At 40.2% G+C, this 17023-nt stretch overlaps 2 protein-coding genes across 2 annotated transcripts in view; one reads left to right on the forward strand and one right to left on the reverse strand.

Annotated features, from left to right (window-relative positions):
* The window catches only part of ADAT2 (adenosine deaminase tRNA specific 2), a gene marked incomplete at its 5' end in the record, with an annotated part of 61477 nt that extends 51908 nt beyond the window's left edge, over positions 1-9569 (reverse strand). Inside the window, one exon of the mRNA XM_079716872.1 lies at positions 9474-9569. Coding sequence (XP_079572998.1) covers positions 9474-9569 — 96 coding nt within the window. The remainder of the gene's footprint in view (positions 1-9473) is intronic.
* Positions 9570-9965: 396 nt separating this feature from the next.
* The window catches only part of PEX3 (peroxisomal biogenesis factor 3), a gene marked incomplete at both ends in the record, with an annotated part of 34773 nt that continues 27715 nt past the window's right edge, over positions 9966-17023 (forward strand). Inside the window, one exon of the mRNA XM_079716387.1 lies at positions 9966-10038. Within this exon, the coding sequence (XP_079572513.1) occupies positions 9966-10038 (73 nt within the window). The remainder of the gene's footprint in view (positions 10039-17023) is intronic.

A 17023-nucleotide genomic window follows, 5' to 3' on the forward strand; every position in this document is an offset into this window, starting at 1 on the left:
GAGAGACAAATCATTTTTTCATCCATCAAGTATTTGTTGAGGATCTTGAGACAGGAAAGTTACCCTGGGTTATTCAGGTGGCCCTAAATGCAGTCGTAAGTGTCCTTATGAGAGAGGCAGAGAGAAATCTGACACATAAAGTATAAAGCACTGTGATGACGGAAGCAGAGTGAGAGTTGAAGATGCTACGCTATTGACTTTTAAGATGGCGGAAGGAGCGATGAACCAAGCAAGGAATGTTGCTCTACAAGCTGGAAAAGGCAAGGAGACATATTCCCCTCTAGAGCCTACAGAGGGCGCACAGCCCTGCTGACAATTGGTTTTGGCGCAGTGAAACTCAGTGTGGACTCTGGGCCTCCAGAACCATAAGAGAATAAACTTGTGTTGTTTTAAGCTATCAAGTGTGCGGTAATTTGTTACAGCACCCATAGGAAACTAATACACCCTGTTAAGAGGAAGAAAAGATAAGCTAAAACGGGAAGAAAATATTTACAAACCACATATTCAACAAAAGTCTAGATCTGGACTATGTAAAGAATGCTCAAAATTCAACAGTTAAAAAAAACTGTTAGAAAACGGGCAACAGATATTTAAAGACATTTTATCAAAGAGGGCATACAGATGGCAAATAAGCACATGAAAAGATGGTCACAACATTAGCCATTAGGGAATGCAAATTAAAACCACAATGAGATTATCACTACACACTTACCAGAATGGCTAAAATAAAAAGTATCAATGCCAAATACCAGCAAGGCAGAGAAACAGGATCACTCATATGTTGCCAGTAGGAATGTAAAATGGCACAGCCACCCTGGGAGACTGTTCGGTAGTTCCTTAAAAAGCTAAACATGTACTTAACATATGACCCAACAATTGCACTCCTGGGCATTTATTTACCCAGGGAAATGAAACCTTATGTTCATACAATACAGAATTTTGTATACAGACATGGATGTTCATAGGAGTTTTATTCATAATAGCCAAAAACTGGAAATGACCCAAATGTCCTTCAAAGGGTGACTGGTTAGACAAAGTGTGCTACATCTATCCATGGAAAACTACACAGCAATAAAAAGGAATCAACTATTAATTGACTCAAAACTTGGATGGATCTGAAGGAAATTATGTTGAATGAAAAAAAAAATCCCCAAAGGTGACATATTCATGTATAAAACATTCTTGAATGACAAAACTACAGGTATGGAGAACAGATTAATGACTGCCGGGGTTTAGGGTTTGGGAGGGATGGTAGCTATAAAGAGGTAGCATGAGGAAGCCTTGTGGTGATGGAGCAGTTCTGGTGGTGATTACACAAAACTAAACAGGTGACAAAATTGCATAGAACTACACATACACACAGACACACGCACATACACAAACAGTTTAAGGTTAGCACATAAAGGTGATGAAATCTGAACAAGCCCTGCAGACTGGGTCAACGCCACATTCCTGGCTCTAATATTTTACTACAGTTACGGAAGATGTTACCATTGGAGGGAACTGCCTGAAGGGTATGTGGGCCTTCTCTGTATACTCTGTGGCAACTTCCTATGAATCTGTAATTATTTCAAATTGAAACATTAAAAAAAATAAAGGTGGAATAAACAGAGAAGGCTCTTACAATGGCAATTAAGAAGAGATGCCTACTGAGGTAGGAGGAAAACCAGGAGTGTCTGGTGTTATGGAAGATCCAAGGAAAAAACTAGGCCAAGAAAGAAGGGTCAATTTGGGTGGAATGGAGGGAATGAAACCAGTGACCTGAAGAGTGACTTATCTCTAAGTTACATTTCTAGTTTCTATTACAACAGACTGTTATGTCTACATCTCAAGTGTTCTGATTCTGAGCTTGCAAATAATAAGAGCTTAGAGCTTACTGAAAAACTTACCTTGATCCAGGACTATTTTAAGCACTGTATTAATTCCTTTAGTTTATAACCCTATGAGACTGGTTCCGTGAGCTTCCCCATTTTACAGATGAGGAGACTGAGCCATGGGAAGGTTATGGAATTAGCCCCTGTAAGAGGCTGGGAGTAGAGCCCAGGCAATCTGGCTCCATCCACTCACTTGTTCGACAAGTCTTTGTGGAGCACCTACCAGATGTCAGGTTCCTGGGCTCTCTGCCATGGCTCTGTCTCTAATTTCTACTGTAATTACCGCTGATCAGCTACTTTATCAGTGCTTGGATTCTTAGTAGGTCTAGTTCAAGGGACAAAAGGAGAGGGGACATTTAGCAAGAGAGGGAGGCATAGAAAGTTTAAAGATTAAAAAAAAACCTGCAAGAGTAAACAAATGGGGAGCCATGTAACAAGGATTTTCTGTAAAACTATCTCCTGAAGAATTCTATGTGAGGCTATGTGGCCATTTCAAATGTGCAGAAGAGAATCCAAGAGTAAGAGGAAAGGGAGTAAGTGGCAGGGGAGAAGGTGAACCCAAGCTGCCCAGGAGGGTTCCTTCCAAGTCCTGACTTGTTCACCTGGAAGACAGCCGGGGCCACACTGCAGGGCCTGGCAGCCCCTCCACCAGGGTCTCCAGGTGACGGGGCTTGTGCCTTTCATTCTTTCCTTTGGATTTTCTCTTTTTCCCTTCCAGCAAATTATCTCCCTTTAACTCTATTTCCCAACCCTAAATATTATCTTCCTACTTCCTTAGATTAATGTGTTTTTTTGTGAAATGCCTTCCTTTGCTGTCCAAATTAGAGAGAAAATATGAGCGAAGGGAGTATTTTGAAAAGGCAAATCATGTTGTTGATGAGGAATGGCCTAGCCTGTCAAGCTCACAGTGAGGGGGTGAGCAGCTGGAATGGCGAGTTAGGGAGGAGGTGGTGAGAATAACCCAAAAACCCCATGGAAGTGAGTTTAGAGTGAAATGCTTTTCAATAAAAAAAAATATAGATGGGTGTGTTTACATGTATATAAAATACATGTGTATATATGCACATATCAAATATATATTTGCTTTTCTGTCACATTCAAAATAGATTTAATTAAGCTGAGAAGAATTTTCAACCCATCCCATCTCGTCCTTTGTAATACCCCCACCAACTCTTCTGTCAGGTCTGATCCCTTCTTTATGAATGCACAAGAACTCAGGCAAGATGGGTCTGAAGTGTGTGCAGGTAGGTTTTTAACTCTCTCATCTTTTTTGACAGGAGCCAAGGCTCAGTCACTATTTAAAATGGCAACTTGGTCTTTCATAAATTAATAAATTATCAGCTCTCAAAACTGAAGAATGGAATCTCTCTTCTTCCCGGCCCAATTACTGGTCTCTACGGCAAATGTCTTTAATGTCATTTCTATTGCTCTTTAAATGTCATTTCCTTCACTCTGGTCAGAGCCCGCAGGTTACAGACAATGACAGCTCTAGGATGGAAGAGATTTTGGAGTTTCTCTAAAGCCATCGCTCCCCTAAACTACTCTCTAGTGATGCAGTGGTAAAAGGAGGAGAGCTGGGGACAGACTGCAGTGTGCACAGACTCTGGGTGAGTCCCCAGGTATATCTCCTACAAAAGAAAAAAAAAATCAGGGGAAAAGACAATTTAGCCAGAACAACTCTTAGGTAGAAAATAATAACGTTCAAAAGGTCAAACTACGCTACAGCTGTTACTGCTAATGACTCTGGGAAGCTCTCTTTTCCCTCTATGACATTAAATTCCTCAACCTGGCACCGAGAGCCTCCCAACTACCACCCATGCTGCCCACCAGACAAATGAGCCAGCCTAACTTTTCATTATCCTTCTAGGTCCTTGGTTCTTAAACTTTCCAGAGCCCCTCTGAGAATCTGATGAATGTTATGGACTCTCAAACGTGCAAAAGGCACATGCACGTGACACTTTTATACATAGGGTCAGGGTTTATAGATCCCCCTAAAACCTGGGCTCCTGTTAGGAGGACCTATTCTGAACAAACAGCTGGATCACCTCCTAACCTAAGACCAAGTCCTCCATTTCTTTGGACTTGACGGTTCCTCTGCTTGATCAGCCTTTCTCTCCTTTTCCACCCACCTACATCCAATTTTCCCTTTTCAAAGTTAAGAAAGCATCCTATAATTTAATTCAACTGACTTGCTCTGGACTTCGTCGCCTATTATCTGATAGTACTTTATATCTGTCTCTTATTTTGGACCCTAAACTTGTAACCATTAACTTTTTCATTTGTGTGTGGCTTAATTTCATCAATTAAACAGTAGGCTCCTGGGAGGCAAGCACTAGATCCAAGCACTAGCAAACTTGTTTTGCTCACCTTTGCAGGCCTAGCACACATCACAAGGCCTAACACATAGGAAACACTAAATCACACCACATTTGTTACAACACATGTGTCTGTGCTTGTTTTCTTTTTGAATTGTTCCTCAGACCTAGCACAATATTATAGTAATACTAGGCGCCCAGAAAATGCAACAACAATAATACGCAATTGATTTATTCTAGAAAACTTGCAACTTTTCTCCCTCTATCTCTGACTCTGATAATACACACACACACACACACAACTCACACATACTCACACACACACACTCACTCACTCACGCTTTCTTTTTTCCTAAGTATGAAGTAAGTATGTTCAAGGCAAAAAACTTGGGGGTAAAAAAATCCACACATCAAAAAATAAAAACTGGGCTTCCCTGGTGGCGCAGTGGTTGAGAGTCTGCCTGCTGATGCAGGTTCGTGCCCCGGTCTGGGAAGATCCCACATGCCGCGGAGCGGTTGGGCCCATGAGCCATGGCCGCTGAGCCTGCGCGTCCGGAGCCTGTGCTCCGCAACGGGAGAGGCCACAACAGTGAGAGGCCCGCGTATCGCAAAAAAAAATAAATAAATAAAAATATAAATAAATAAATAAATAGAAACCACTCAATCCCAACACTCCAAAATATGATCTCTGTTATTATTCTGTGACAGAAAGTTTTCAGGTTTTTTTCTATGCCTGCATATACATGTTCATAGTTTTATAAAAAGTCAAATAGATTTATACTATATAAACAGTTCAACAGTCTGCCTTTTTCATTTAGAAATATATTACAAACACTTCCCTATGTTGAGTAATACTTTTTCAGCACATGATTTTTTTAAGCTTAGATGGTGCTCCTTTACATGAATATTTATGATTCATTTAACTGGTCCCCTACTGTTTAACTAGAACATGTGGCTATTTTTCAAATTCCTCACTATTATAAACAAGTGAAGAACTTTATATCTCCATCACTTCCTTATGAATTATTCTTAGAAATAGCTATAGAATACAAAGGGTTCCTACAATGTGATTTTTTAAAATAAAACGAATAATAAAATTGGGCAAAAGAGGATATGCCTAGGCAATTCACAGAGAAAAAAAAATCCGAGTGTCTAATTAGGATGCTCAATACACTGTAGTCAGTGGGATGAAAGTGAATAGGCAGAGAGGTCCAGTAGGGTGCACTGGAGAGCAGTGAGCAACCAAACACAGCACAGTACAGGCAGGGCGGGGGTGAAGACAAGTGGCTGGGCTCAAATCACAGCTCTCTCCTTACCAGCTCCCTAACTCTGGGAAGTTTACTTCACTCTAAACCTCAATGTCCCCCTCTGAAGATGAGGACAGTAATAATACACACCTGATAGGGTAGGGCTACTATGGGGCTTATACACTATGGCCTATATGAAACACTATCCATGGCACTGTGTCTGGAACGTAAAAGTGCAACACTGTTATTCTTTTGTTTGATTCTAAGCCTACACCCTTAGAATTATATGCTCTGATGATTAAAACAATAACCTTTATTATACACTTAGCTCTCCAAAAGAAAACTGTCATGAAAAATAGTGATTTTACAAACAATAATAAAGTATAGAGAACTTTATTTAAAGTTTGATAAATTTATCAAAGAACAACAAAAAAAAGCAACACAGATATTATAATACTTCTCGCCTATAACATTGCCAAATATTAAAGAGTGATAATTTCAGGGCTAGTGGGAACAGCGGTAGGACAGAACATTCTCATACACTGGGGATGGAATTGTGACCATTTCAGACCAGTGCTATCCAACAGAACTTTCTGTAGTAATGGAAATATCCTTTGATCTGCACTGTCCAATATGGTAGCCACTGGCCATGTGTTGCTACTGAGTACTTGAAATGCAGCTAATGTGACTGAGGAACTGAATATTTAAGTTTATTTCACCTTAATCAATTTAAACTTAAATAGTCACATGTGCTAGTGGCTACTACATTGGGCAGCATAATTCTAGAAGGCAATCTTAAAATGTCTAGATGGTTTTAAAATACATACATCCTTTGTCCCACTTTTGGTAATCTATTCCATAGCAATAAAAGTATTATGGAATGGGGGTGAGAGGAAAACAAACCAAAATAAGAAATATTTACGTCTAGAAAAAGACATTCTCAATCATAAAGAGAATACGTAATTTCATTTATTTAAACATATATATGTCAAAAAATAAATTTGAAAAAACCTAGCACAGAGATTTAATATAAGAAAAAAGTATATATGTCTGTTTACACATGGACAGAGAGATACGTGGAAGGATGCTCCTAAAATTTTTATAACATTATCTCTGATGGTAAGATTTTTAGGTAATTATTACTTAATTTGTTAAATCTTTTTATAGTTTGAATTTCTTATGACTATGAATTATTTATATAATCAGAAAAAGAAAACATTAAAATATTTTCATTTGGGAAAGAAATACCATAAAGGCATTACTGGATCAAAGGATAAACTAGTTTTAAGGCTTTTTTATATATACATAGCAAAGTTGCCCTCTAGAAAGGATGCCCCAGTTTCAGCAACGAGCTAGCCAGCTCCTCACACACACACCCTTACCAACAGCAAGCATTATAATTTTTTCACCTTTGCCAATTTAACAGGTGAAAAATTGTAACTCTTGTTAACTTGAATTTAATTTATTACTAGTGAAACTGCACATTTGTTCACTTGCTAGTTATTTGTATTTCTTTTAGAATAGCATGTTCATATCCTTCGACTTTTTCAAAATTAGGGTGTACATCTTTTCTTATTAGTTTGTAAAAGTTCTTTATACATTAAGGTTATCAAACCTGTCCTTTTATTTACATTGCAAATATTTTCCCTCTTTGTCATTTGCTTTGTTACTTTGTATCTTATCTTTTTAATATGGAGAAGTTTTCAATACTTATATAACTAAAACCTATTCATTTTCCTTTTATGTTTTCTGCCTTTGGTTATATACTTTAAAGAATCCATCTCCATTCCAATTCCTCCAGGCCTTTGCCCAACAAATGCTAACATCAGAGACAAACATTCTAGTTACTTGAACTGGTCATATAAATACGTGTACTCTGTACAAGTGCTGTGGGGATGCTAGTATCCTCCCTATTACATGTATACTGGACATTTCACTTTCAAGTTCCTCAGAACACATTAATCAGAGATTAACTTGCTGCCTCCAGATTTGGTACTAGCTGTACTTCTGGTCTAATCTTAAATTCTTCTCAGAAGTACATAGTACACTTTCAATTACTTCAACAATTCTTTGAAATAATTTAAGATTTGAAGTTTCTTTAGTGGGGAGGGAATGGTTGGACAAAGCCCAAGGTTTATGACAAGCCCTATTTTCCCTTTTTTAAGTCCTGGAATAAACATATACTATTGGCCAAAACCAAAAAAATAAGTGCAAACTAAGGACCTCCTTGACCCTGTGTAGATAAACTGGTAATCATACCCCTAGGTGTTTATAATCTAATTAAAAGACAAAAATGTCAAGGCCAGAGAGGGCTTAGAAATTACTTGGAGTTCAACCACCCCATTTTATAGAGTAGGAAGCAATACCCTAGGGGGATAAAGTGACTTGCCCAAGGTCATACCAAAAGGTAGTAAAAAGACTCAAATGTTTAGTCCAGAAGACTAGAGAGTAGTACAAAGATATGAAAGGACGGAAAGAAAACACATTTCTGATACACAAAGTGGAAACGCTCAATGACTGATTAAACTTAGCTCTTTATGGAACCACTATTGAGTCCTCTATGACAGCAACTCTCAAAATTCCATCGACACAAGCTCTACATAAATACTCTGAGGAGAGTTCCTGAAGCAAATGAAAATAAACGGAAGAGACCACGAATTCTCAGTATTCCGGCATTCCCTGGCCTCCAGGTCTCTCGCCCATAGAAAGGTATAAACGCAGCTTAATCTGAGATATTTTAGCCTTCATGTGCATTTATTATCATCCTCACTATTTATTAAGATGCTGCCCAGGGACTTCCCTGGCCATCCAGTGGTTAAGACTCTGCGCTCCCACTGCAGTGGGCACGGGTTTGATCGCTGGTGGGGGAACTAAGATCCCACACGCCGCGCAGCGCGGGCAGAAAAAAAAAAAAAAAAAGGCGCCACCAGGCATATGATATTATTGAAATGATTTGGGGTAAGGAGAGTGAGATTTTTGATATCACATGAAAACTCCTTGTCTCCAACTTGGAGAATTTAGTAACATAAAAGGAGTTCAGGACAAACAACTCCATATTACAAATTACAAATTAATTATTTAAAGGCACATGTGAACATTAAAGTATCAGACAGAGTTATGTATCCTGTAAGTTTAATGGGGGAAATAAATTTTGAAGTGGGCTTAAAGAGTGGGTCATGAAATCAAATCAGGAGTGATGACCAGCATTTTTTTTTCCAAAATGCAATGAAAGAGAAATACCAGGAAAACTGTACATAGGAAGATTAAGTACTGTTCTGTAAAACTTTTGTTTCAATTTTATCTGTGTGTGTTTACTGGAATGTAATACAAAATAGATTTTTTTATTTTTACTGTGAGTCACTTTCAAAAGAGTATGAGAAACAAGTTTAAAAGAACATATGCATATATGTGTGTGTGCATGATTTATATACATATACATACATGCCAAATAGACTTTTATCCCTATTAAAGAGTTCGATGGGACACGTAAGTATGGGTAAAGCTTGGATTATACACAAATCTTATTAGAGCCCTCCTTAATCAGGAGTCCTGAAGGGAGCGAGGGAAGTGAAAGGATGGATGGATGGATGGATGGATGAGAATCTGGCTGTTCAGGGACTTGTTTTTATCCTGCTCTCTACCGGAAACATCCTCAGCTTCCTTCCTTCTACTAGAGAGAGTCAAGAGGTCATAAATACAAAATAATGTGACTTCGAGGATTTGCGAATGTCCACAGGAAACAAAGGGACGCAGCACGCCCGTGCCAGCAGCCCCCGAATAGGGATGTTTGGCGCATACTTCAAACAAGTGAAAAAGAAATAATTTCTGTATTTCGTCTCTTCCTTTCCTCACAACCACTGTGAGAATGGGCTAAAGAACATTTCAGGACAGTAAAGCCAGCTGTTTACCCAGAGAATGCGAGCGCCATCAAGATTACTGAGACCAGAAAGCACCCCCGAGGACGTTTACTCGAATACTTGGGTCAGGATAAGCTGGAGAAAATCCCCACCCTATACATCCACGTCCCGCCCCCTCACCATTTGCATCGCCTGTTCCATCCACTTTTCGGTCTCCTCCGCCAACACAGAGCACGCGCCGCCCGTAGTCTGCGTGGGCCCTACCTTCGCCTCCATACTGCACTGGGGCAGCCTCGCTCAGCGCCAGAGGCCGCGGCGGAGGAGGAGCGCTGGCAACGGAACGCGGTGGAGGCGGGCTGTCGTTTCCGGGGGAATCGAACTGTGAGGCACTCGGGAGCGAATTCTAGACGGACCTCGGCGCCTCAGGCTAGTGAGCGGCGGCGGCGGCGGCGCGCCGGCAGCAACAGAAAGCGCAGCTGCTCAGCTACAGTCCACGCCCCCTTCCCGCTCCGGTGACAGTCTCTGCGGAAAGTCGCGTTCGTGATTTTTGGAGAGCACCGAGTGGGACGACGGCGGTCCAGCCGGGTCGTCCGTGCCAGGCGACGAAGAAACGTTTTCCTGGTGAACCATTCTTCCTTCCCTTTAGGCAGCCCGCACCCCCAGGGCCTGAAGATGCTGAGATCTACGTGGAATTTTCTGAAACGTCACAAAAAGAAATGCATCTTCCTGGGTACGGTCCTCGGAGGTGGGTGACAGCGTTCTTGGAAAGGGGCATCGGGAGGAGGGCGTGGGAGAGAGATGTCTGTCTTCTTAAATAGAGGTGGAAGGATCATGGCCCAGGATTCGTTCAACCATGGGACGGGGAACCGGGTGACAAACCTCCAGGGTTCTTTACATCTGTGCAGTTGTGAAATTTGTGCCCTTTGCCCTGACACTGCCGCTTACTCTGTTTCTCGCCTTTTACTCACTCACCTTGGGAGAACCCACCACAATTTTTTTTTTTTTTCTGTTTCAAGGCACCGTTCTCTTACAGACGTATTTTTTTTTACTTCTCTTCTATTGTTTTACTGTGAGGTTCTTCGTTTCTGTTTGGTACTGCCAGTACTTTGGCATTCACCGTTGGCAGAAGTTTCGTAATATTCGAGGGAAGTTAACTAAAGCCTGCACACTTCGAGTTCTTGTTTAAAGTTAATTTGAATTTTTGAAAACAGCACAATTGTACTGAAGGACTGGAAGGTATATGCTAGACAAAGAAACACAAATCAATATTTTAGCTCTGCTTCTGCTGTTTTAGAATACAAACTATGTAGTAAATTATGCAGTAAGAAAGTGCTTTCGGGAAGTTGTGCAGTCTTCTCAGGATCTTCAAGATTGAGATGAATTCCCACCTAGCTCACATAACTGAGTTGCACAGGCTGAGAGGAGATTTAGAAACAGATTAGATAGCAATCTTGAGAGCCTTTTTCCTCATAAGACAATCATGCGGGCGTCTAAAGGAGAGAATAAAAGGTCTTGTGTGATACAGGAGAAGGAAATGTAGAACTGTTAAGAGGGAATTTTTAGCATTTGAGTTTTTTGAGAAGTATTATCACTTGACTACATGCTTTGGTTAAAGAAATAGTTAAAAACAAGAGCAGAAGTTTCCCAAAGAATTTGGTTTTTTTTCTCTTACTATGGATTATATTCTGTTGCCCCAAAACAATTTGAAATTAGCAATACTCTTAATATTGCTCAATAATTCAGCTCTGTTGCTTCTTGAAAATTTGAAACAGGCTTCTTGTTAATGAGGCAAGGAGAGTGTTTTTCTCGTCTCTGAGGTCTACCACAGATCAATAATGATTATATGTAAATTTTAATGGCATTCTTTGAAAAATTCTTTATAGATAAAATGTATTTTCTAATATCTTCATGCATTGATATCTAATGTATATTTAAATTACGCAGAGACTACTGAGTCCACTTTATTTGTAGAAGCTAATGATTTATGTGTGATGGAAGAAGTATAAATAAAATATTTTTGCCTCTACTGAAGGAAAGAAAATAGTATCTCTTTAGCAATCTCAGAAAAAATAGCATACCCCGTCAGATTTATGGAACAACCTAATGGTAGATTAGAAATAATCATAGGGGAAGCAAAAGAGTACACTTAAGAAACAGTTATAGGTGTGATGAATTGGGAGATTGGGATTGACATATATACACTAATATGTATAAAATGGATAACTACTAAGAACCTGCTGTATAAAAAGATTACTAAAATTCAAAAATTCAAAAAAGAAAGAGATAGTTATAGATTTTTTTCAAAAATCTATTGAGAGCTGGGCTTCCCTGGTGGCGCAGTGGTTGTGAGTCTGCCTGCCGATGCAGAGGACGCGCCCCGGTCCGGGAAGATCCCACATGCCGTGGAGCGGCTGGGCACGTGAGCCATGGCCACTGAGCCTGTGCGTCCGGAACCTGTGCTCCGCAACGGGGGAGGCCACGACAGTGAGGGGCCCGCGTACCGCAAAAAAAAAAAAAAAGAAAGAAAAAATCTATTGAGAGCTTTATAGTTAGAGATTAAGAGGAATGAGAATGGGGAACAGAAAAAGAAAATAATCCTAGTGTTTTATAACAAGAAGGGATGTCAGTCTAAAAAGAAAACAGAGTAGATGACCGTGATTGGCATTTGTTTGAGCCTCATAGTGTTTCTGCTTCAAGGGAAAGGTCCTATAACATGGTACATATCAGTTAATCACTTTTAAGAAATATTTATCCAGTGCCTGTAGTGTTGAAGGTAATATGATTGGAAATACAAGGTTTACAGAGAGTTACTATTTTTAATAGTAGTAGCTACCATTTTGTGGGTGCCCAGTGGGCCCTGTATTAAGCTCTTCTATTCAGTGGGGATGATGACAGGATAGTTATTGTTATCCCCATTCAAAAATGTGGGAACCAGAGTGCTAAGAATTTAAAAACTTGTTGAGGGTCCCAGAGTTAGTAACAGGGAAGCTAGAACTCAAACCCAGGTGTGTTAGATCCCGAAGCACATTCTCTTTCCACAGTACACCACTCTTGTCTTCATGGACTTCATGGTCTAAAAGGAATGAAAACAAATGACTTAGCTTCTTCAGGCTGCTATAACAAATACCACAGACTGGGTGGCTTATAAACAACAGAAATTTATTTCTCCCAGTTCTGGAGTCTGGAAATCTAAGATCAGGGTACAAGCATGGTTAGGTGAAGGTCTGCTTTGGGGTTGCAGACTTCTTATAGTCTCACATGGCAGAAGGGGCTAGGGATCTCTGTGAAGGCCCTTTGATAAGAACACTAATCTCGGGCTTCCCTGGTGGTGCAGTGGTTGAGAGTCCACCTGCCGATGCAGGGGACACGGGTTTGTGACCAGGTCCGGAAGGATCCCACATGCCGCGGAGCGGCTGGGCCCGTGAGCCATGGCCGCTGAGCCTGCGCGTCCGGAGCCTGTGCTCCGCAATGGGAGAGGCCACAACGGTGAGAGGCCCGCGTACCGCAAAAAAACAAACAAACAAACAAACAAAAACACTAATCTCGTTCTTGAGAGCCACACCGTCATGCCCTAAGCGCCTCCCAAAGACTCCCACCTCCTAATACCATCACATAGGGCATTAGAATTTCAACATATGAATTTAGGGGAGACACAGACATTCAAACCACAGCAACAAGCATACAGATAATTAAAATACAAAACAATAAGAGCTGAAAAATGCTGTATATATCAAACTGGCAGATAGCCTGTGCAGTTGGAAATAATTAGGAAAGGGCTTCATGGAAGAAGTAGCACATTTTGACAGATTTGCAAACTAGGTAAGATATCAACTTGCATGCTCAAGAAGCTTGGCCATTCAGTGGTGGGGAAAAAAACTTTAATGTTTGGTCTCTTTGGTTTTTCATTCATTCAACAAACATTTGAATTAGAGGGCCTACTCTCTCTATATTGGGCTCTGGTGATACACAGGAATAAGATACAGTTCTTGACTTTGAGGAACTCATAGTGCAGTCCAGAAAGCAGAAATGGAAATAAACAAAAGTAGTACAGTGAGAGTATTAGAGTACCATAATAGAGCAGGGTTCTGTGGGAGCATAGAGAGAGAGAATCATGGAGGTGTTCAGCAAGCCTCCCTTAAGAATCCACTGGAGGGACTTCCCTGGTGGTGCAGTGGTTAAGAATCTGCCTGCCAATGCAGGGGACACAGGTTTGATCCGTAGTCCAGGAAGATCACACATGCCACGGAGCAACTAAGCCCACAAGCCACAACTACTGAGCCCGTGAGCCACAACTACTGAAGCCCGCGCGCCTAAGAGCCCGTGCTCCACAACAAGAGAAGCCACCACAATGAGAAGCCCACGCACCACAATGAAGAGTAGCCTCCACTCGACACAACTAGAGAAAGCCCGCGTGCAGCAGCGAAGACCCAACGCAGCCCAAAATTAATTAATTAATTTTTAAAAAAAGAAGAATCCACTGGAGTTACAGCTAGCAAAGTACAAGGGGGCACAGCAGGTAAAGGGGTTGCTCAGCAGATTCAGAGACCTTGTTTCTGGTGAATCAAAGTGTATTTCACTATGGCTAAGCACAGGGAACAAATGGGGAGTGGCAAAAGATAAATATGGAGAAGTAGCTAGAGTGCACATTGTGAAGGGCCTTCCTTATTGTGCCATTCTACAGAATTTGGAGCTTCTCAGACGTTAGTATGGATAAAAATCACTGAAGGGACTTAGTGAAAATATAGAATTCTTTCTCCGAGATTCTGATTCTTTAGGTCCAGAGTGCAGTTCATTAATTCTTTAATTCATTCAACAAATGTTTATTGAGCTCCAATTGTGTACCAATATTATATATTGGGGGTACAACATCATATAAGACAAAACATTTGGGGATGTTTTCAAGGAACTTCCTTAAAGTCTACATTTTTTTTTTTTCTTTTTTTGCGGTACGCAGGCCTCTCACTGTTGTGGCCTCTCCCGTTGCGGAGCACAGGCTCCGGACGCACAGGCTCAGCGGCCATGGCTTATGGGCCCAGCCGCTCCATGGCATGTGGGATCTTCCCAGACTGGGTCACGAACCCATGTCCCCTGCATCGGCAGGCGGACTCTCAACCACTGCGCCACCAGGGAAGCCCCAAGGCGACATTTTTAACAAGTACCCCATCAGTAATTCTGATGTAAGTGGAACAGGGACTGTACATTAAGAAATTATGGCAGGGTGTTGAAGAATTCTAAATATGGCAATAGTACAGTCAGATTTAAGTTTTAGAAAATCACTTTGCATATAAAAGATGGATTGGAAAGGTGTGAGACCAGAAACAAAGGAGAGTTAGGAAGCTGTTAAACCAGTTCAAGAGCATTAATAATCTGGGTCTGAATGAAGACAGTGGTAGAGAAGTGGACTAAAGTGGCAAAATTTAGAAAATATTTCTGAAATAGAATCAGAATAGAAGGGTTTGGTGGTCTTTTGTATGGGAGTGAAGTTAATAGATTATTTTCAAACTCTTAGTGACATTATTAACCTAGTAAAATAGTTATACTGAAGAATTTTCATCCATTAAGACACTAAGTGATGGTTTTAGAAAACCAAATTCGTAATATGGGAAGGCTAGAAGATATTTTGTTTTACCAGCAGTGTTCTGACAGGAAACGTCAAAACATTTTACATTTATTTTCTGAGATATTTAGTGAATGTTTTCATTATTCATAAATAAAGTCATAGCTAAAGAAGAAATTTTAAAGCTCATATAATCCCAGCCTTTCATTTTATGAAGAAATTTAGACCCAGAGAGAGGAAAGACATGCTTAAAGTTACCTGCCTAGTTGGTGCCACAGCCATCAGTATCTACTCTCTTCTGGGCCAGACTCCAGGCAGCAAGTCAGCTGTATCCTGAGCTCCACGTTTTAGGTAATGAATTCTCTGCTTTCATTCTTACTTCCGTAGGGAAACAAATCGGACAAAATCAGAATTTATGAATTTTGCAAATGAGAGCCTGGGTAAATTAGTCCTTGTATAGGAATTTACTTCAGTGCTAACTCAAGGAAAATAATGGATTGTGGGATTTTAGCCTAATGCCTTGTATCAGTTTGCTAGGGCTGCCATAACGAAGTACCACAAACTGAGTTGCTTAAGCAACAGAAATGTATTGTCTCTCAATTCTGGAGGCCAGAAATCCAAGATCAATGTGTTGGCAGGATTTGTTCCGTCTCAGGGCTTTAAGAGAGGATCTGTTCCAGGCCCTTCTCCTTGGCTTGTAGATAGCTTTCTCCTCCCTGTGTCTTTACATCATCTTTCCTCTACACATGTCTATGTCCAAATTTCCCGTTCTTAAAGAACACCAGTCGTACTGGATTAGGCCCACCTCAGTGACCTCCTTTTAACTTGATTATCTCTGCAAAGACCCTATCTCCAAATGACGTCACTTTCTGAAGTACTAGAGCTTCAACATGTTAATTTGGGCTAGGATACACTTCAACCCATAATAATTTATCTTTTAGCTTTAGTAAGAATATACTACATTTACCAAATAAACACAGAACAGTTAGTTGACCCTTGAACAAAACAGGTTTGAACTGCACAGGGCCACTTACACAGTGCATTTGACCTTTGAACAGCTCAGATTTGAATTGTGCAAGGCCACTTATATGCAGACTTTTTTCAGTAAATACTGCAGCACAACAGATCCTTGGTTGAATCCAAGGGCACAGAACTATGACTTGAGCCCACTGTAAAGTTACAAGCAGACTTTCCACTTCTGGAGGGACCGTTCTGCACCCCTAACCCTGGAGTCGTTCAGAGGTCAACTGTAGTTCCTAAAGTGTTTTTGTCAGACACTGTTGAAAATCTAATGAAAGAAGTGGACCTTCTCCCCAGGAAAACACATAGACCAACCAAATTTACTATTATTCCAGAAAATTCTTAACTATACAAGGGGTATCATTGCAGCGTTTCATTTTACGCTACTATTATTATTTGAGAAATAATCATTTTACACATAACGTTTAGCCATCTGTTGTGCAAATAAAATAGAAGCAATTCATTGAGAAGTAGTTATTATATAAGAGTTGTCTTTCAAAGGGTTACTTTGTGAAACCTAAGTCAGTTGCTTCATTCTGTTAGTATTATGGCACTGTCTTCAGTTTATTGAGGATGAATTACAAGAAAGGTAGCTCTGAAGACATTTATATGAATTTTTATTTATTCTTTAAGGAGATTGTAATACATTTTTTGCATATAGACATAACAGCAGTCACACTTTATTTCTAATTATTTGTAGCACATACTCTTTCAATGTCTTTTTAAGACATATAACATGTTATCAGTTCATCTGTATTGCTTACATTAGTGAAAATAATTCAGGATACGTGTTTGCTTTGCAGTTCTTAGTGGGCTTCCTCCTTCCCACCTGTGACAAACAGACCAAATCCAATTATTTAGGTCATGTACAATTCTTATGTTCTTTCTTGTTATATTGGAGGCTGCAGACAGTTGGAAGGTAGGTGAGGATTAGTTACTCTCCTACAGCCTTGTTGCCAGGTTATCACGAAACAAATTCTGGCTCACATTAAAACATCTATTATCAAGCATAGATAAAACAGTATCATAACTTGTTCTATAAGCTCATTGAAATCCCATTGTCCTTTCTTTGTGCTACAACAGAACCATGCATAAACGATTTACCCAAAGCAAATGCAACAGTATTCTAGATGTAGGATTCTGCTGGCCATTT

The sequence above is a fragment of the Hyperoodon ampullatus genome (genome assembly GCF_949752795.1).
Source record: "Hyperoodon ampullatus genome assembly, chromosome: 12".
NCBI lineage: Eukaryota > Metazoa > Chordata > Mammalia > Artiodactyla > Ziphiidae > Hyperoodon > Hyperoodon ampullatus.